The sequence below is a fragment of the Sus scrofa genome, chromosome 13 (assembly GCF_000003025.6).
Source record: "Sus scrofa isolate TJ Tabasco breed Duroc chromosome 13, Sscrofa11.1, whole genome shotgun sequence".
Taxonomy (NCBI): Eukaryota; Metazoa; Chordata; class Mammalia; order Artiodactyla; family Suidae; genus Sus; species Sus scrofa.
The window spans coordinates 6,282,174-6,303,926 of record NC_010455.5 but is presented as its reverse complement, the minus strand read 5'-3'; the positions used below and the strand labels follow the sequence as shown (position 1 = coordinate 6,303,926).

Sequence of the window (21,753 nt, the reverse complement as noted above, 5' to 3'; positions counted from 1 at the left end):
CCAGAGGACTGGAGTCGGTATAAATGTGAGCTACCCCACAGCTGTGGGATCACACTGTATATCCTATGACATGGAGGACGAGACTTTTATTTCCTTAGATGAAGTGGTTCTCTGCACATCCAGACTGGCTTATTCGGGAAAGTGCTCCTGCCTTATTTATGTTGGAATAGCTCAGAGAGGAACAGTGGAGTTTCCAGAGTATCTATGTTTCTTGATCACTAACTTTGTCTTTTAATCTGCAATTGTGATCACTGGTGAGACCCTTTTGCAGCATTCCCGAAGCTTCCATTATCTTCTGTCACTGGATAATGATGGGAGTTCTCTGCTCAGTATCCTGAGTGCTCTAACTTCCTACTCTATCTTTTAGATGAATGATCCTTGGTTTGCTTACCCAGCTGGTTTCTGTGTCTGGTCATTCCATCATATGATGCTCCCATTGACATTTGTCAATTCTGGGGTCATTCATCTTTTTGCTCTTATTGCACTGTCCTTCAATGACTAAGAGTTCTGACTTTAATAAAGTCAAATATAAATTACATTCTTAGTATCATGTTTAAGAAAAACTTTAGGACGCACCAAAGTCACTAAGATCATTATCTATATTTCTTTCTTTAAAAAAGAAGTGTTTAATTCTCCTTAATTGATTTGTGACTATGTGAGATGGAAGTCCAAATATATTATATTTAAATATAGATGTTTAATATTTTCAGCATCATTTGATTAAATAGTCCACTCTTCGTACATTACTGTACAGCACAAGCTATGTCATACGTCAGATTTTTACATGTATATATATGTATGGTTTCTGGACCTCCATTCTGTTGCACTGGTGCATTTTTTAAACTGAGTTGTTTGTCTACAACACTTTATTTATTACTATAAGTTTAGTATAAACACTGATATGTGGTAACACGAGTTCTCCTATTTGGTTTATCTTTGTCAGGATTGTCAGCTGCTTTTGCAATTTTTAAAATTTCACACCAATTTTAAAATCACCTTGGTAGATTCCACAAAAGAACAAATTTAAAAAAAATCAAAATGAAAAAAGAAAGCAAAAAAATAGTCTAATTGGGATACAGGATTTTCATTGGACTGTCACTGGATTTTTATATCAGTTATGTCTTAACTGACATTTTTGTGAGACTAAAACTTTCTATCCATTGATCCATGAATATGTTATGGTACCTCACTTATTTAGATATTCTTTAAAGTCTTTTTTTTTTTTTTAATTTTATGGCCACACCTATGGCATATGGCAGTTCCCTGGCCAAGTATCTGAGCTGCAGCTGCAGCTGCAGCCTACACTGAAGCTACGGCAATGCCAAATACTTTAACCCACTGAGCCAGGCTGGGGATCAAACCTGTATCTCTGCAGTGATCTGAGCTACTGCAGATGGATCCTTAACCCATTGCACTACAGTGGGGAAACTCCAAGTGAATGAGTTACATTTTTGTCTGAAGTTTCTGTATATTATCTCTATTTTATTCAACAGTTCAAGTGGATAACACACTGATTCTTATCAACAGTTCGAAGACAGAATTACACTCTCTTGTGGCTTTTACTGTTGCCTTTGAGAAAAGAGCTGCCAGTCAAATTCACTTTCTTTTGCAGATGAAGTCACTTCCCTAAGCCTGTTTTTAAGATATCCTCTTTGTATCTAGTGTTCTTCAGTTTCACAGCAACATTTCAGGGTCTTGGTTGCTTTACATTTATCCTGTTCACATGGGCTGGGCTTCCTAAATCTCAGTCCTGAGTTTTATGAATTCTGAAAAATCCTCAACAGTTAGAGTTTCTCTTCCTAAAATTATAGATATTTTGGATAGTTTTACTCTATTATTTCTCTTGAAGTTTTTTTTTTTTTTTCATATGTGTCTGTAATACATTGTATGGGTTTATTTTTCTTTTCTCATTCACTAATTCTTTCTTATTCTGTGACCAGTCTGTTTATACTGTTCATGGAGTCTTTATTTTTGATTATCCTCTTTCTGATTTAAAGTTGTTCTCTTTGGTTCTTTTTCAAATCTCCCTGGTTAATTTTGATTTTCCTTTCCATCATTTTTTAAAAATTCTTTTTAAACTTTCTTTAAATTAAGTAGACTTATATTCTTATCTAATAATTCTGGTTTCTATAGTCCTTGAAGATTTAATTTTCTAATTTCCTTTTTTTTCTGATGACTCTTATGAGAAATAAAATATTGCCTGCCATATTAGTAAACAAAGAATGTCACAGTTATCTGCAATTGCAATCACCTCAGAGCTAGTGAGCCCTCAGGGAACTCAAGAAGAAAACAAAGAATACCTGACATCTAGCAGCATCAGACTACAGACACTCCCAATTGGTGCACCCTGAGAATGTGAAAAGCCCAGGACACTGGCCCCAGAGAACTGAAGTGCATATCAAAGGAATGATTTCAGTGAGCCCAGACCCTTGTATCTTTCCTTAAATGGAAAAGCACTAAATTCCTTAACTTGAGATACCTAGTTTTCTTTTATTAAAACAGTAGTCTTTTGTTCCTACTATCTTCCCTTTATTGCAAAGCTCCTATATATCTTAGTTCCCCCCTCAACCTCCTCAGAGTGGTTTCTCAGAGTCATCTAAAATTCCACCTCCTTGGAGTTCTCGTCATGGCTCAGCAGTTAAGGAACCTGACTAGCATCCATGACAACTTGGATTTGATCCCTGGCCTTGCTCAGTGGGTAAAGGATCCAGTGTTGCCGTGAGCTGTGGTGTAGGTCACAGACACAGCTAGGATCTCTTGTTGCTGTGGCTGTGGCGTAGGCTGGTGGCTTCAGGTCTGATTGGACTCCTTGCCTGGGAACTTCCATATGCGGCCCTAAAAAAGACAAAAGAAGAAAAAAAAATCTATTTCCAGGACTACAGTCCTCATGGGGTTGGTAGACGCAAACTATTACATTTAAAATGGATAAACAATGAGGTCCTATTTTATAGCACAGGGAACAATATCCAATCTCTTTGATAGAACATGAGGAAGAGAGTATGAGAAAAAGAATGTATGTACATGTGTGACTGGGTCACTATGTTGAACAGCAGAAATTGGCACAACACTGTAATTCAATTATACTTAAAAAAAAAAAAGTAAGTCACAACTCTTATGTTAGTATTGAGACTTGCTTGTGGTAGCCAACCTCACAGCATTCATTTTTTTTTTTTATGGCTGCACCCACAGCATATGGAAGTTTCTGGGCCAGGAATTGAATTGGAGTGGGAGCTGTCACCTATGCTACAGATGTGGCAATTTGGATCCTTTAACCTATTGTGCCAGGCTGGGGATCGAACAGGCACCTCTGCAGTGACCCAAGCTGCTACAGTAAAATTATTAACCCATTGCACCGTGGCAGGAACGCCTCATAATTTTTATCATGCTCAGGTTCCTTGGAACTTCATCTCGAAGGCTTCTTTAAGAACTGCAATTGAAAATGCCCAAGAAGAAAAGCTTTGCATTTTATATTCCTGGGTGTCTGGGGACCCCACTGATCAGTCAGAATCACTTTAAATAAACATTTCAGCTAGGATTACTTGCTATTTAACAGGTATTGTGAATTCAAACCCAAATCTAAAGCAGGGTAATGTTCTGATTTGGAATTCTTATGAAAACCATTCTTTTTCTTTTTTTCATACTCTACCTAGAACAAAGATTTAAATAAGCATGTCTTTGGAAGGTCTCAGCCCCCACTTCAGGTGACTCAGTCAGGGTCTCCCACTCTCCTGGATTTATGCTGATGACTCTGATCTGATTCCCTGTTCTGCTGAGAACCTAGGCTTTGTCTTTCTTTCTTCACCAACTCTAACACTCTTCTTCTTTATACTTTCTTCCTGTTTCTCAAATCTAATTCTTTCCGTATCTTTACCACCAGCACAACCATACTGTAAAATTCTTTATTTTATGCCACAATTTTAGGTATTCTATATTAGGGTGTCTCCTCTGCATTATTATTATTATTATTATTCATTATATGCTTCTTAATCCTATAATTGATTTCTTTATAACAGTAGATTTTTGAGAACTCAACAAGAAGACACAAGGATGAATTATTTTCATTTCAAAAATATATGAAAGACTATCTTGTATCATTAATTTAACCCTACAAGAGAAGGTTGAGGACTCTAATTTTCTGCTTGTTACAAAAATGATAATGTCTTCCTCAACAGCATGTATTGCAAATACCTGACTTTGTTGTGACTGTTAACCTTCCATTCTATACACTGTGACCTTGGAAGAGTTCAATAATTGATTAGAGTTCACTTTGCCTTTGAGAGTAGATGTCTCCTCAAAAGGCTTTCCAACATAGAATTTTAGGTAGCTATTATCAATTGTAATCATGTGATATTAGTCTATATAGTAACTCATTTGCTATCCTTCTCTAGAATCTAAAGTCGGATTCATTTGATTTTTTTCTTACTACTATTATTTATTGCCCTCACAAATTAATAATGTATCTTTGTTTTTTTTTTTTTTAGCTGCACCCATGCTTGTTGAAGTTCCTGGGCCAGGGATCCAATCAGTGCCACAGCAGTGATCCAAGCCACTGCAGTGGCAATGCCAGATCCTCAATCCGCCAAGACACCAGGGAAGTCCAGTAGTGTATCTTTTGACTCTAACAATGATGTGTGACTGTACAAGGATGACAGTCACTATGGAAAGACACTACCAGACACCAGCAAAAGACATGAATTCCTTTAATGTAAGTAATAGATATGTGAACTGAAGATTGACACTTGCCATCTGCCTCTACATGGAATGAATCATGAGCCACTGCAGCTGCCAACCCTCAACACCCCTTGAAAGGAGCACAGGGTAGAGTTCACAAGTGAGGCTCTCTGTGCTCTGGTAAAACTGCCAGAATAGGTATTCGGATAGTTAGATGTTTTCAGAAGATTTTATGAGCGCAATTCTTTCATCTCCTTGTATCCAGAAAAGCACTAAAATCCTTGGCGATGTCTGCTCCTCATGACTAGCAGTAGCCTTCAAGAGACCAGCAGCAAATTTCTGTAAAAACGTGTGCATGGCTGTATATACCTCCCGCTTCACCAAAATCACATATACAGTGGCATTTCTCCCCACCCCTGTGCAGCGGTATTTCAGAGCCATCTGAAATGCTGCTTCCTGGGCTATAGTCCTCATTTTGCCCCAAATAAAACTTAACTTTCAACTTTTAAGGTGTGCATATTTTTTAAGTTGACAGATAAAACTCTAACCTACACATCTAGAAATAGCTGCACACAGTGAAATGGCTATCAGCAGCAGTTATGCAATTTAATTAAGTATCCTTGGCTTTCAAGTTCTAATATTGTCCCATTGCTGCCAATGAGATCATCTGACCGAGGAAGGGATATTGCCAGGCCTTTGAGAACTTGACTTAACCATTCTCCTGTTTTTTGGTTATGTATGAATTTTTAGATGCCCTCTAGTCCCTTCTTACTCATTGGTAGCTAACATATTCATAAAATCCTTGTGGTTAGACTAGAGAATTAAAAGTTAACTTTTCAGGGCACCCTACCCTCAGGAGATCCTGGTTTGGGGCTTATCTGAAATGCTATTCCTTCATAGAAGGTAATGACAGAACATTAAGAGGAATCTTCACTTTAAACGTAATTTAGCTAATCAACCCCCTTTTCAACACAAAGCTAGACTTTCTCCTCAGGAAGTCCTCACCCAATGATATGGCCTGATCTTCTGCACTTCTATTACAATGTGCATAAATAAGTTACTCTATAATTTGTCCTCTTGCAATTTCATCAAATCTATCTTTTAGGTTCTGCTGGAGCTCTGCAGCAAGATGAAATATAGCTGGAGTCCCATTTGAGGTCCATCACTTAATTACTTCTTTCAGCTCCTATGGAAGGAACCCTAAGCATGTCAGAGATCATGTACTTGGAAATAATCAACCAAAATTATGACTCAGTCAGTCTAATGGTTACTTAATACTATGCTCCAATACGACTCAAGGGTGTGCTCCTCCCTTCTGGGTATCTCAGCTTCTTTTTGATGCCCCTGTGTACATTTCTTAGTGATGATGTTATTCTGAACCACTCTTGCTTGAGAGGTCAGCCCTCTCAGTGTCTATCTCATACTGTATTATAATGTGTTTGCTTTCATATTTCCTCTAACATGTGTATTTACCCATTTTTGAGCTGAGGTTGTATAATGAATAGTATATTTTGTATCTATATATTTGGAATGCCTCATTTCTAATTTTTATAAAAGAACCACTAATCTTCTTCATTTACAGTTATTAGAGGTTGCTTTGTTCCTTTTCAATACTTTTACCATCTCTGCCCTTCTTGCCACTTTATTTCATCCCATTCCTTATGACCCCTCCCATCTTTAACAATCACCACATACCCTTAAATCTCAGATTATCACTGAAGTTTCTCAGCTCAAAAACTATGATCATTTCCTCAAGATTTTCAAAAATTTTAAAAATATCATTCTAGACTGATTCCAAATAGCAATAAGACTCTGCACCTCTTAACACCAATTGGTTCTTTCATGTGTCTTACACACACACACACACACATATGTAGATTAGGTCACTTTGCTGTATAGCAGTAATTGATAGAATACTGTAAATCAACTATAATAAAATATTTTTAGAATCCAAATTCTAAAAAAACAGTTGGTATAAAAAAAGGTGAATCAGAATGGCCTATGCCTTTGCAGAGCTCATAGTCTAGAAGGGGGAAGGAACATATGGGAAAAAAAAAGGGCACCATCCGATGTGCTCCTAAGCACCATTTAAAACCTTCAAAGTTTCTCATCAATATAATCAGTCATTTCAACAGCTTTCTAGTTAATAAATGTTCATCTCACCTCTTATCTTGCATAAACATCCTTAATATGAATGTATGCTATGCAATGTTAACACATGGGCAAAATTTTCATTATTCACATTGAGGAGCAGTTGCCAAATTATGTGTGTACGTTTTTCTCAGGAACTAAAAGCTGTGTTTTTAAAGTAGATCAAGTAAAATTGAGTTACCATGTAATTTTAAGAGACTGAAGCAATTATATGAACATTCCAGGAGACATTTATCTCATAAACTTCTGTATTGACCAAGAGTCAAATCATTCCCCATATAATGTGTGAAATAAATACTTTAAAAGCCTTATGGAACTTTGGGGAGAGCTACTGTAAAGACAAACAGGACTGCTTGATGGTGCCTCCTGAAAAGACTTCCTGTACAAAAACAAGCTAGATGGGATGGAAAGCTCATTTTCATTGATGTGAGAGGCAGAAGCTAAATTCAAACTTCCTTGAAACTGGAGACCCAATCTCCCCTCTTCAGGGAACCCTATGTTTCCCAGCTCTTCTCTAAGTAGATGGGACTTAAGCTCTTGGCATCGAACAGTTTGCTTTTCTCACATTGACAAAGCCTTTAACACACTAACTCATAGAAAAAGAAAAGCCAAAAGGGAAAATACTTCCCTATACCATCCATTGATGCCTAAATCCACAGGGTCCTGCAGGTCCCAAGCATGCCTCCCCTCAAGATGCTGAAGCCCCAGATCTTTCTGGTCATGCGCTCTAGCCTCTTCCAGGTGGTGCTACCATCATTCATAACAATAGCATGATAGCTATAATCCCCAAATTGGGAACATTCCATAATATTAATGTCTAGGTGAATTTTGCTGAATATAGAGACCTCACTAAGAATGCATATCCAACCAGAAAGTGAAGTTACATTGCTTTTTTAACTATCAACCTGAACTTACAAATCCTCTTAATACATATTTGTCTGGTGTTTCATTTAATGGGTTTTTCTTTGCTTTTTTGTTTTTTTTGTTTTGTTTTGTTTTTTTGTCTTTTTGCCATTTCTTGGGCTGCTCCCGCAGCATATGGGAGGTTCCCAGGCTAGGGGTCAAATTGGAGCTGTAACCACCAGCCTATGCCAGGGCCACAGCAACTCGGTATCCGAGCTGCGTCTGCGACCTACACCACAGCTCACGGCAACGCCGGATCCTTAACCCACTGAGCAAGGGCAGGGACCGAACCCGCAACCTCATGGTTTCTAGTCAGATTCGTTAACCACTGCGCCACGACAGGAACTCCCCTAATGGGTTTTTCAATTGCATAACATTCTTCAATTTAAATTCATCCCCCAAAGAGGGGGGATGTCTCTGTCCTCAAAGTTATAAATCTAGAAATATCTTTCAGAAAAATCAGACTAATAAGAAATTAGTTTGATAGTTTTTCCAAGGATCATAAACTACTGACTAATAGAACAGACTCAGCCCACAAGTATATTCTGATTGGCTGCAGAATATTTAAAACTTTTCTTGAAAACGATGACATGGTGATATATATCATGTGTGCTATGGTTAATTACAATGGTTCACTCATCACATTATTCCATGGTCTCCAAAAGCAACTACATTTATGAACACTGGCTTATACTATTTGCCTTTAGAAAATTCTAGCAAAAAACGATATTGGTGAATATGGTAAAAAAAAAAAAAAAAAAAAAAAGCACAGTTAAAAAATCTTGGTAATATGATCAAATATAGAAGTGATTAAAATTCTTAAATCACTTTGAGAATCTATCTCAGCTCTTCTTTTCCAATTTCATCACATATTTGACAGATTGGATAGAGATCTCCTGGAGGCAGAAATCTACCTCCTCAGAAAGAGTAACAATTTTTACAACAGTTCTTTCATCAGGCAACTACTTTTTATGAGGATTTTTGCCTTTGTGTCTTCATTATGGAAACAAACAAACAAAAAAACCCAGGCAGAATATTTCAGCAAGGAAAAGGAACATGATTACTATGTTCCACACTGAAAATTAAAATATTCAAAATCATCTTAGACTTAATATCTGATCAGTGGCTAAATATCTGTTTCTAGGAGAATGTTTTCATATGCGTTTTTAACCAATGACTTCAATTATTTTCAAAAATGTGACCAAATTGGGATTCTCAGAAACTGGAGGACAAATAGAAGAGTCAACAAGAACAAAAAAATCAACCAACAGCAGAGATTCTATTTGAAGTGAAAGGGACAGTCAATACGAGCAGTAAGACTGCTGAGAAGAAGCCGACTTTGATAAATACATATCACACTGTCTTTGATTTAAACAAAATATATTTATCAGAATGCGCACCTGAGACTTGGCAGCTTTTATAATTATGACATAATTTTTTGAAAAAGCAAGCATGCTATGCTGTTTTCTATCTCTGAATTGTCACATTTTCTAAATTAGACATCATTTATGCATTCATTTAGTCGTCCACCCATAACCAAATGTTTACTAAGTACTTACTTACTAAGTGTCAGATACTCTTTACATGTTGGGGATATGATCTTGAGCAAGAGAGGCAAAGGCTGTTTCCTAAGGAAGCTTCATTTTAATGGAGTGGGGAAAAATTACAATATAAACTGACTTTTGAAAAGGATGTATCATATAGGCTATGCTGATGGTGAATAAGGCAAACAAGGTGATGTGACAGAGTGGCTGGAGATAGGTCCTTCAGACTGAAAGGTCAGAAGGACCTTTCTAAGGAAGGAGTATGGTATGGGGCTTCTCCAACTCCCATGTGCCTGTGAAAAACACAGGATCTTGGAAGAATGAAGATTCTGATTCAGAGGTCTGCTGTGGGGCCTGAGACTCTGCATTTTTAATGAGCTCCCAGATGATGCTAATATGCCAGGTCCTCAGGCTACACTTTGGACAGTAAGGACTTTGAATGAGGAATGAGAATGGTAAAGCTGCTGGGCACATATCTGGAAAAGATGAAAACTCTAATTCAAAGAGATACATGCACCCCAATGTTCATAGCAGCACTATTCACAGCAGATTTTACAAGACATGGAAGCAACCTATGTGTCATATTCATGGATGAATGGATAAGGAAGACATGGTATATATAAATGCAGAAGTATGGATGGACCTAGAGATTATCATACTAAATGAAGTAACTTAGAAAAAGACAAATACAGTATGATAGCACTTATATGTGGAATCTAAAAAAATGATACAAATGAGCTTGTTTCCAAAACAGAAATAGGCTCACAGACAAATTTATGGTTACCAAATGGGAAAGGGGGTTAGGGATAAATTAGGGGTTTGGGATTAGCAGATATACACTACTGTATATAAAGTAGCTAAACAACATGGACCTACTATATAGCACAGGGAACCATATTCAACATCTTGTAACACCATATAATGGAAAAGAATCTAAAAAAGAATATACATATTTAAATATATTTAGTATATTATATATTATATATTTATTATATTATATATAATATATATTATATTATATTATATTATATATTTAGTATATAAAAATAATATAATATATATATAACACTGAATGATTTTCCTGTACACCTGAAACTAACACAATATAGTAAATAAACCATACTTTAATTGAAAATTTTTTAATAAATTAAAAAAATAAATGAGAATGGTAAAAATAATTGGGGCAGGAGCTGTCAGTTTCAATGACAACTGTACAGAAGTTTGGGGAAGGAACCAAGACAAGCCTAGCCTTGTGTCCACCTCATTTTTAATTTTCTCTCATTTGGCTCACAGGATGTCCCAGGGCATGATCTGAAGATCAGAGCTCTGAGAACAGGTAGGCCTGGGCCTCCATTCCATCTCCAGTCTCCACCTCTTCATAGCACTGAGCCTTTGGGCAGTTCATGAAATCTAAGCCTCCTTCCTCCACATTGGGTAATCTGTCTGGCTTATAAAAACATGACCAGTGGAGTTCCCATCCTCAGCAGAAATGAATCTGACTAGTATCTGTGAGGACACAGGTTCAATCCCCGGCCTCGCTCAGTGGGTTAAGGATCCAGCGTTGCCATGAACTGTGGAATAGGTCGCAGAAATGGCTCAGATCCCCCATCGTGGTGGCTGTGGTGTAGGCCAGCAGCTGCAGCTCCAATTCCACTCATAGCCTGGGAACTTCCATATGCCACAGGCGCAGCCCAAAAAAGCAAAAAAAAAAAAAAAAAAAAAAAAAAAAAAAGTAAATGATAGACACTCTAGATTGGCTGGTACAAGCTCACTTCTAAGCCTTTTCTCTTTGGCTATTCCTACTATAAAGGTATAAACTTTAACAATAGCCCAAAAGAAGCTTGATTTTCTTAGCCTTCCTTGCATGTTAAAGAGTGACATATTGTTGGACCTTCCTGGCAGGAGGCGGGGGGACTAGAGGCAAAATACTGCTTCCTGCATACAAAGCACAGCCTCACAGGAAGAAGCCTGGCCCTTCACCCTTCACTCTTCTGTCTACACAACACATGTGAGTTCTAACATTACAGCAGACATCTTACTACCACCAGGTGACATGCAAGAAGATGGCAAAGAGCACATTAGGACAGCAGAGCAGAAAGACAAAAAGAGCCCAAGCCCCCCCCCACCCCGTTCCTACTGGGTTCCAACATGGGCTTAGCTCCAGACTCTTCAAAATATGAGAAAAATAAGCCCTTACTAGTTAAGCTCATGTTAGGTAGGTTTTCAGATTCTTGTAGCTAAATGCAATTTGTATCTCATTGTTGAATGCAGCTATTTATTATTATTTCTTTCAAAGATGCCTAGTAATAGGAAAAAGCAGGTGGGATCTAAAACTCTTGCCAGTGGCCTTAATCATGCCAATCTTCTCTGCCTGCCAAAAGCTAGACTCCCAAGAAGCACCATTGCATTTGATTCTTGACCCACATTATCACTGAAAATAATGTAAAAAGCTTCACACATCAACCCCTAAATCCTCAAGACAAACTTGAAGTGCCCACTTTTTAGAAAAGGTCATTGAAATTCTCCAGTTCTGGGGGACAAGTGATGCTGTTGCTGCCACATAATGAATAACCCAGTGTCAACCATCATGTAAAGCCAAATCTGAGACACCTGACAAGAAATTTAACCATATCAGGCCCTGTGCCTAAAAAAACAAGGCACCTGTTATTATTACACTCAACTGTCTTGAATGGAAAACCAAATTAGCCTGTGTAAAAGTTTAGAAAATTGAGACTGAATGCAGAGGAAAAGAACCTTTAAAAGAAGCTAAGCATTGCCACACAGGTAAAGGTCCTTTCCTATATGATATCACTTATATGTGGAATCTAAAAAAAAAGGTTACAAAATAGAAATAGACTCACAGGGGGACTGACTGGGCGTTTGGGATTGGCAATATGCACACTGGAATGCATGGTCAACAGGGACTGGCTGTATAGCACAGGGAACTCTACCTAATATTCTATGACAATCTATACAGGAAAAGAATCTGAAAAAGAATGGATATGTGTACATGTATAACTGAATCACTTTGTAATACAGCAGAAGTTATTACGACATTGTAAATCAACTATACTTCAATAAAACTTGAAAAATGAAAATAAGTATATATTTATATGCAAAAAAGGTCCTTTCCCAGTAATTAATCAGCAAGTTTCACTGAGTGCAAGGCACTAGAGGAATGTAAAAAAGCAGATGAAGCAGGATGACAACTTTAAGGCCGTCACTGGTATGGCGAAGACCAGGCAGAAGAGTTATGCCAGCAGCGAGGCACACACTGCTCTAAGTGAGGGACACTTACTGTGACCTAAGGTGGTTCAGAGAAGATGACCATAAAGAAAAGAGGTGGGATTTTCATGGAAATAGGGGTGTCAAAGATGTTCCAAGGTGCGGGAGAGGGAATTGGAGGACCTGGGTATGGGAGAAAAAAGAGTGTGAGTTTTATTAACCAAGCATGAACAGATCAGCTTGGCTTGTCCGGAGAATTCAAGAAGGTTTAAAAGCTGGAATAGTAGTTAGAAAGTGGATTATGGGGAGCATGATAAGTGGATTCTTAAGTAACTGGACTTTTAAACCTGCCACAGGAACCAAGAGCAGATCTGCTTAGTTAAAAGAGTAAGTACTACCCTCTTGGTCCCCTTCATGTGGCCCTTCCCCTGTGCACGAGCGCCCTGCGTCTGCCTCTCTGTGACCAAATGTCTTCTTATGAGAACACCAGTTGCACTGGATGAAGGTTCACTCTTATGGCCTCATTTCACCTATTTACCTCTTCAAAGGCTCTCTATTCAAATACAGTCATATTCTGAGGTCCTGGGAGTAAGGGATTCATCGTCTGAGTTTGCACTGAATTGGGGACAATTTGGTCCACCACAGTCCCCAAACTAGAACCTTGAAATAATTCATCAAGCTTTCCTTTTCCCTCATCCCCAACTGCCAAGGTCTACCTGTCCTTACCTTGAACTCTATCCCCACACCATCTAAACTCCTTAGAAAGACATAATGAAATCCTAAAGTTTTAACCCATGCCTCTCTAAGTCAAACTTCAACTCCCTGACTTTCTCGTACTTCCGAACAAAGGTCAGCTATTTGTTATTTCGTCTCCTGAAACTGATGTCTCTTCCTTTTAGTTCATCAAACTCCACTCGTCCTTCAAGCTCCACTCATCCTCATATTATTTTCCCTGTGAAATTCTCGTTAATTCTGCTCCAATTCTTGCTAGCCTCACCCTATCTTTTTACCTTGTCTGGAAAGAAACCATTTCTGCCACTCTATTACCATTGAACACACTATATTGCAAATACTGGATCTATGTCCATCATAAAAACTCTTTGGAGAAAAAAAAGTCTAATAAAAAGAATGTACACTCTGGAATTTGCTAGTATGAGCATAAATACTATTTTCCAGCATTTTTTGCTATGTCAGTTTTGTCAAGTTATTTAGATTCATTGGTCCATGAGAATAGGAAATAGGTCCTATTTCATGGGGTTATAATGAGAAGCAAATAAAATAACCTATCAGTATGAAGAAGAGACTCAGTAATAGCTAGCTACTTTTTAAATAAAATATATAGAACATAGCAATGACCACAACTCTCTTTTATGGAGTGTATTCTTTTCTTTTTGGCCATGCCTGCAGCGTGTGGCAATTTGTAGGCTGGGGATCAAACCCATGCCACAGTAGCTACATGAGGCACTGCAGTAACAGTGCCAGATCTTCAATCCACTGTGCCATAAGGGACCTCCAACTGAGTTCTGTGCCAGATGATATGCATATATTATCTCATCAACCTAAAATAAGTATAGACATGTATGATTATCCCCATTTTACAGGTTGAGAAACTCAGTCTCTGAGAGGATAAGCAGCTTGTCTAAGGCCTAACCGTCAATACACATGATATCAGGATTTAAACTGAGGTTTAGATGATTCAAAGCATACGGTCTCCATTTTGAAATTTCCAAATAATTATTCAATGCTGAAGGCAGGATGGATGCTCAAAAAATATCTGAATTGCTTAATTCATTATTAATCTACTTTTAAATTGTATTAAAATATTTCTTACTGATAGGGAAAGAGGTAATAAAGATAGAGTCTTCATTTGGTAATCTAGACATGCATATAAAAGTTATTGGTATACACACTATTTTTAGGATGGAAAATTAAATATGTGCCAAAAATTGAAGGCATTTTAAAAGGTGGTTAAAATCACCAGATTTGTGCTGAAGTCTTTCTCGCTCTCTCTCTTTTAGATCTCTCTCTCTCTCTCTCTCTCTCTCACACACACGCACACACACACTCACACCCCAGATCAACAGCTAAAAGCTATTGAATGTCCAAAGAGCACTTTGCATTTTTGAGCTAATCTCCTAACATTGTTGTTCATTATATCCCACACCTTGTTAATGCGTTCTTTAAAATATGTTTTTGCTCATTTCAAATAAAACCCAGAACAATGTAGACATTAAGGATTAAAGAATTTTTTCGAAAAATAGAAATGCAATTTATATCTCTTCTAAAAATGTCCATCATATGAGCCTTGGTAGGTAATTAATTTAGTAAATACAAACCTTATTTCTACAACTCAGATGAGCTTCAGGAATATATTTGTATGACATCCAATATCAGGTCACATCAGTCTACACACACTCACCTAGAGTTTCCTAGTGCTAAGATACAATACTGCTTCAATTACATAGTGACATGTTAAGAGTTTTCAAAGTTCTAAAAATACCATACGCTAAGGTGGGCCTTTCCTGCCAGACATGCCATTAGTTGGTGAATTTTAAGGTATCTTCCCCTATTAAGAGCAGGTAAAAAGAGAAAAATACAGATCTAAAATATTTTTTATGAAAATTTTATAACTATGCTGGCTTACTATAGTTACTTTGCCTCTATTAAAATAATATATACTTTTGTGGGACATTTATAACTTAGCAACAGAAAAAAAATATTCTTTTTTTGTCTTTTTTTTGGGGGGCCACTGTTGGCATGTGGAGGTTCACAGGCTAGGGGTCAAATCGGAGCTGTAGCCACTGGTCTACGCCACAGCCATAGAAATGCCAGATCTGAGCCACATCTGCGACCTACACCACAGCTCAGTGCTGGATCCTTAATCCATTGAGTGAGGCCAAGGACAGAACCTGCGTCCTCATGGGTACTAGTCAGATTCGTTCCCCCTGAGCCATAGTAAAAAAATACTCTTGAGTATTGAATTTGTATTGGAAATAATGCGGAATTTCATATGAAATAATAATCATTTGAAGAACAGAGTCATAAAGCTATAAGAAAATTTAGGGACACGCTCTCAAATATTTCAAAATTTCTAAACCATCTTCTGCCTTACAGAATTAACTGTATAAAACACATCAATGGGAGTACCCGTCATGGCTCAGTGGAAACAAATCTGACAGCATCCATGAGGACTCAGGTTTGATCCTTGGCCTCACTCAGTGGGTTAAGGATCTGGCGTTGCTGTGAGCTGTGATATAGGCCAGTGGCTACAGCTCCGACTCAACCCCTAGCCTGGGAACCTCTATATGCCGCGGGTATGGCCCTAAAAAGACAAAAGACAAAAAAAAAAAAAAAAAATCAATGTCTGAGTGTTTTTTGATAATTTCTTCATTAAAGTTTGCAAGAGACAGTCTTTATATTTTACTTGTTCTTTAAACAAAATGGGACTATTATTAAGCATTGTTTAATGTATTTAAGTAGCAACATAAAACTCATTTTTAGGATGGAACTTTGGATTGTAATAAGTTTACTGGTTCCTCAGAGTGCCCAAATGCATGCCCTTTCCCGCCACCCCCAATGGCAGGTGCAAGCTTTCCTGGAAAGGCAGCTCTACTACTTTATCACACCTGGCCTCTCTAGTACTCCTCTACTCAGTTCTTTCCAGGGCAAGAGGAGGAATGAAATATGAATGAGGCTGGCAGGAGATATTGGCATGTATGGGGTGGCCCCTCCTCTTTTCTCTGTTTAGGGAGTAGCTGCCTTTAGGGGGAACATGTTCCATTCTGGTCATACAAGTTTTAAGTTATATCATGGGGAGCTCTGTCTCTGCCCCAGTATAGCTCTGGCTATGACTGAGTGATAACTCTGCCTAAATTGAGGTTCACTAGGAGGAAATCCACTGGCTGTAGATAATGCTCAGTCGTTGTTGTTGGTTTTAGCAGAAATAAAGGTGATATGTTGGGCTCCCATTTGCCTTCCTCGTTTCTTTCTCAGTTGGCTCAGAACTTGGGTGGGGAAAGGAGTGTTTGTATTGAGTTCTTTCAAACCTCAAATGAATAAATGTACTTTACTCCTCTTATCCACTGCAGTCTTTGGGGGCGGGGGAGACAGTCTTTAGCCCCCATCTACAGACACAAGGAATACAAGACACAGGAATAGATGATGACCTAAATTATAAAAAACCTTGAGTTATGATCTTTATTTTCAAAGCAAGTCAGATTGATTCAACTGCTCCCATGAAGCAAAAAAGAACCATGTACTTCTTTCTTTCTAGTTTTATACTTCTGTCTACTTACATATTAGTATACATAATATACACACATATATTTGATACACAAATAATAATGTTATTCAGATATTCTTACTGTGCCATAATAAGAAATATACTTGGTCTTTGTCCCCTGTTCCCAGCACACAACCCTTGAAATCTCCAGAGGGATGTGTCTTTTATGTGATAATGAATGCTTGGTGTCGGGGAAGGGGAGGGTATCCTAGATAGCTTCAGCATGGGAGTTGCTGGCCAGAAATATCAAGCAATCATGCCTACATAATGAAGCTTCCATAAAACCTCCTACTCAAGAACAGAGTGGGAGAGTTGATGAACACATTGAGAAGCAACCTAGTGACCATCGACAGATGAATGGATAAAGAAGATGTGGTACATATATATAGTGGAATACTACTCAGCCATAAAAAACCAAAATAATACCATTTGCAGCAACATAGATGGACCTAGAGATTATCATACTAAATGAAGTTAGAGAAAGACAAATATCATTTGATATCACTTATACGTGGAAGCTAATTTTAAAAATGATAGAAATAAATTTTTTACAAAATAGAAACAGATGCACAGACACAGAAAACAAACTTAGAGTTACCAAAGGGAAAACATGGGGAGAAGGGATGAATTGGGAATTGAGGATTAACATCTACACATTACTCTATATAAAATACATGACACGAAAGGGAACATACTGTATAGCACAGGGAACCATTCTCGAGGTTCTGTGATAACCTATATGGGAAAACAGTCTAAAGGGGAATGGACATATGTACATGTATGTCTGATTCACTTTGCTGTACATCTCAAACTAACACAACATTGTAAAACAACTATATGCCAATAAAATTTTTAAAAGTTACATACTAAAATAAATCACATTGAGAGGTTGGGAGGGTGCACCCAGGAAAAGTATGGCAGCCCCACGCTCCTCTTCCCTATACCTGCCCTTTGCATCTCTTCCACTTGGCTCTTCATAAAGGGATTGGAATAACATAAGTGTTTCTCTGAGTTCTGTGAGCTGTTCTAGCAAATTATCAAATCTGGAAAGAAGGGTTGGGGGCTGGTCATGAAATTCCTGACACTGCAGCCAAGTTGAAGAGAAGTGTGTGTGGGCCCTGGGCAGCCCATTGTAGTACTTGTGACTGGCACCTCCATTGAGGGCAGTCTTGTGACCCTTATACTTGGAGGGTCTGATGCTAACACCAGGTAGTTAGTGTCAGAAGTGAATTAAATTATAGGACCCCCACCTGGTGGCCAGAGAGTTGTAGAAATGGTTGTTGGTATGGAAAAAAAAACCAACATTTGGTATTAGAAGTGTTCTGAATAAATGCAGTTCATACTTACTGTTTGTTTTCCTATAATAGCAGAGAAAATAGTAGAAACAAAAACTAATGCTTACAGATTTCCACACTTTTCTCACACTGGACAGATATTACACTAGCTGTAATAGTCAAGTAACTTCAACTGTAAGACTGCTTGCTCCTTATGTATGTAAAATACACCACAACATTTAGTCATGCAAATACACAGGAAAACAGTGATGCAGTTGCAAACATTTCAGATGATATAAGTTGGAGGTGGGGGCACCAAATCATGACAGGTCTCCATTTGACTGTCATTTCAAGAGACAATATATGTATAAAACATGCATATACATTTTTAAAAAGACATAGTTGTTGAAATGTCCAATAGCTGGTTCTCATAAAGTACTTAATATATAGGAAATTCTTAAAATGACAGTTGCTTTTTCTCTGGTCACCAAAATATGTAATCCTACTTTCATTTAAATGAAGTAATAAGGCATTCTTTCAGTGTTAATTTTTGCCTGCTTACATGAAGGCAGGGGATTTCCTCATCAGCTATAAACAGAAGATAAACATTAAGCAATTTTAAGTCTTAGAATCCTATAAAGATCATTGAAAATCTTGTTTGTGTCTTAAAACAAATTATTATACTGCTACCTACTGCAAGATACAGATGCACATTTGCAATGTCCCATTCTAACAAGCACTAAACTTGAGTTCTGAATTTTGTACATAAAATGAAAACATGCCCTTTTAAGATTTCAGCTACTGCACCTAAGATGAAACTGAGAGCTATATTTTTAATCACATCATTTTAACTTCATTTATTGCTCTCAATTAATCTTTTTCCCTGATAAAACAAGGTGGTGTGAATCTGTATATCCTGATGAATTGTTTTCCTACCCTTATCCTGTTCAAATAGAAACATAAACTTCTGGTTCCTGTCAAGTAAGTCTTTATTACAAAGAAGAAAATGCAAATGCATGTGAGTCTCTGTGATTTGGGTAGGCACCAAATACTGACTGCTAGCAGTTATGAATATTTATCAGCTGCTGTTATTAAAAGATACTTTTTTTTTTCCGCCCAGAGTTTTTGAGTAAACAGTTTCAAAATGTTACTCCATCTGTCATTGTTTTCTGAAAACAGTACCAACCTTCTTTTTTATCTTCTGGAGTAATCTTCACTTTTGTATCTGTTATGTCTTTGAATGAAGCCAGAAAAAGTACCACATCTCCTTTTTCATTCTTTATAGGGACAATATCCAAGAGGCACCAAAACGGAGATCCTGCAACAGTAATAACAATACAAATCAACCACGGACTATTGTTTTTTTCCTTGTGAAAATCAAATCATTAGTGGTAGTTAATAAAGTCCTCATTCTTTTCTTCTATCGCACGACTCCCCCCGCAGAAAAAAAATCTTAAAAATGTCAGTTTTCCAGAAATGTCTAGCCCGTGTGCATATCCCTTCATTCCCAAATGAAGTGCTTTCTCTGAAAATAAGGCAGAATTTTAAACAAAACCACTTGTCTGGGCTGAGACATTTCTGCTTATGTCATTCAAGTTGTGTTTCTTCTTTGAATTTATTGATGTTGAAACATTCCGCTTTATGAAACTTTGCCCCTTCCCACGCCCAGCACACACTGATTCCTAAATAAAGACCTATATTTAGTATGAGTTTGCCAGAGGTTTATTTAGTCTATTTAAAAAAGTCAATGTTTGTGTATTAGAATGGCTAAAATAAAAAAGATGGATAATACCAAGGTTTGGGGAGGATGCATGGTCACCTGAACTTTCCTATGTTGCTGACTGGTGGCAAATTAGTACATTGACTTTATTTACTTATTGCATTTTTTTAATTTTAATTTTTTTAAATTGAACTATAGTTGATTTACAGTGAGTGTTGTGTTAATTTGTGCTGTACAGCATAGTGACCTGAGTACATACATATACACAAGTACATATACTTTAAAAACTGCTTAGCAGTATTAAGATATATTCTCACAATACAACATTATACCGCATTGTGAATGAGTGATATACAATAATTGACAGTTGAATGGATGACTATCACTGACATAATGAGCGAAAGTAGTCAGACACAAAGCAGTAGAATCCATTTAAATTAAGTACAAAAACAGACAAAACTAGGCTATGGTATAAGAGGTCAGGTTGGTGGTTACCTTTGAGAGATGGCAATTAGGAGGGAACAAGGGTGGAGGAGTTCTGGGATGCTGGTCGTTTTGTTTTATGATCTCTGTGTTGTTTACATAGGAGTGTTCAAGTTTTGAAAATTCATCAAAGCTATACTCATGCTATGTGTATTTTTCAGTATGAATGTTTTATTTCAAGAAAATATTTTTCAAAGTGATAATTTAAGTTAAATTCTATTTTTTAAGCAAAAGAATCATGAGACATATCATTAATAGACTCAAGTTCAAACCTAAGACTCATGTTTTGAGGTTTTTTTGTTTTTCTTTTTTCTTTTTGGGGCTGCACTTGTGGCATATGGAGATTCCCAGGCTAGGGTTCAAATCCAAGCTGCACCCGAGGCCTACACCACAGCCATGGCAACACCCATCCAAGCTGCATCTGTGACCTACGCCACAGCTTGAGGCAACACCAGATCCTTAACCCATTGAGCGAGGCCAGAGATCAAACCCATATCCTCAAGGACAGTAGTCAGGTTCTTAACCCTCTGAGTCACAACAGGAACTCCTAAAATAATTTTATATACGTTAAAATATACATTTAAAATATATTAAAATTTCTGTACCAGATTTCCCACTAAAAAGCATTCTGAGGCAGAAACATTTGAAATGATGAAAAAGTTATTGCTTAAAAACTAAACTGTTGGAGTTCCCGTTGTGGCGCAGTGGTTAACAAATCTGACTAGGAACCATGAGGCTGCGGGTTCAATCCCTGGTCTTGCTCAGTAGGTTAAGGATCCGATGTTGCCATGAGCTGTGGTGTAGGTCACAGGTGCGGCTCAGATCCCACGTTGCTGTGGCTTTGGCGGTGTAGGCCAGTGGACCCCTAGCCTGGGAACCTCCACATGCCACGGGAGCAGCCCTGGAAAAGGCAAAAAGACAAAACAAACAAACAAACAAAAAACAAACAAAAAACTAAACTGTTAAATCTATTCTCACATAATTTTCCCTCACTTTTCTTTTGACGGAGGAAGAAAAAAACCTTGAATTTCCATCTTATTTGGGAGTTGATTTCAAAACTGGGTATAAGATAAAAATAAAGAGACTCTTGGAGTTCCCGTCGTGGCGCAGTGGTTAACGAATCTGACTAGGAACCATGAGGTCGCGGGTTCGATCCCTGCCCTTGCTCAGTGGGTTAACGATCCGGCGTTGCCGTGAGCTGTGGTGTAGGCCGCAGACGCGGCTCGGATCCTGCGTTGCTGTGTCTCTGGCGTAGGCCAGTGGCTACAGCTCCGATTCGACCCCTAGCCTGGGAACCTCCATATGCCGCGGGAGCGGCCCAAGACCAAGAAATAGCAAAAAGACAAAAAAAAAAAAAAAAAGAGACTCAGAAATACCTTTGATATTTTCGTTTGCTTTGTATGTACTGTGTTAGATATCACAATTTCCAACACAGCTGATGGAATCTCATCCAGCCTTGGAATTTCTCATTTCTTCCTTCAGCTGAGTACCAGATGAAGC

General features: G+C 37.8%; 1 protein-coding gene across 1 annotated transcript in view; it reads right to left on the bottom strand.

The window, feature by feature from the left end:
• Positions 1-21,753, bottom strand: part of KCNH8 (potassium voltage-gated channel subfamily H member 8) — a 429,124-nt gene that overhangs the window by 229,579 nt on the left and 177,792 nt on the right. Inside the window, exon 3 of the mRNA XM_021071363.1 lies at positions 19,237-19,368. Within this exon, the coding sequence (XP_020927022.1) occupies positions 19,237-19,368 (132 nt within the window). The remainder of the gene's footprint in view (positions 1-19,236; positions 19,369-21,753) is intronic.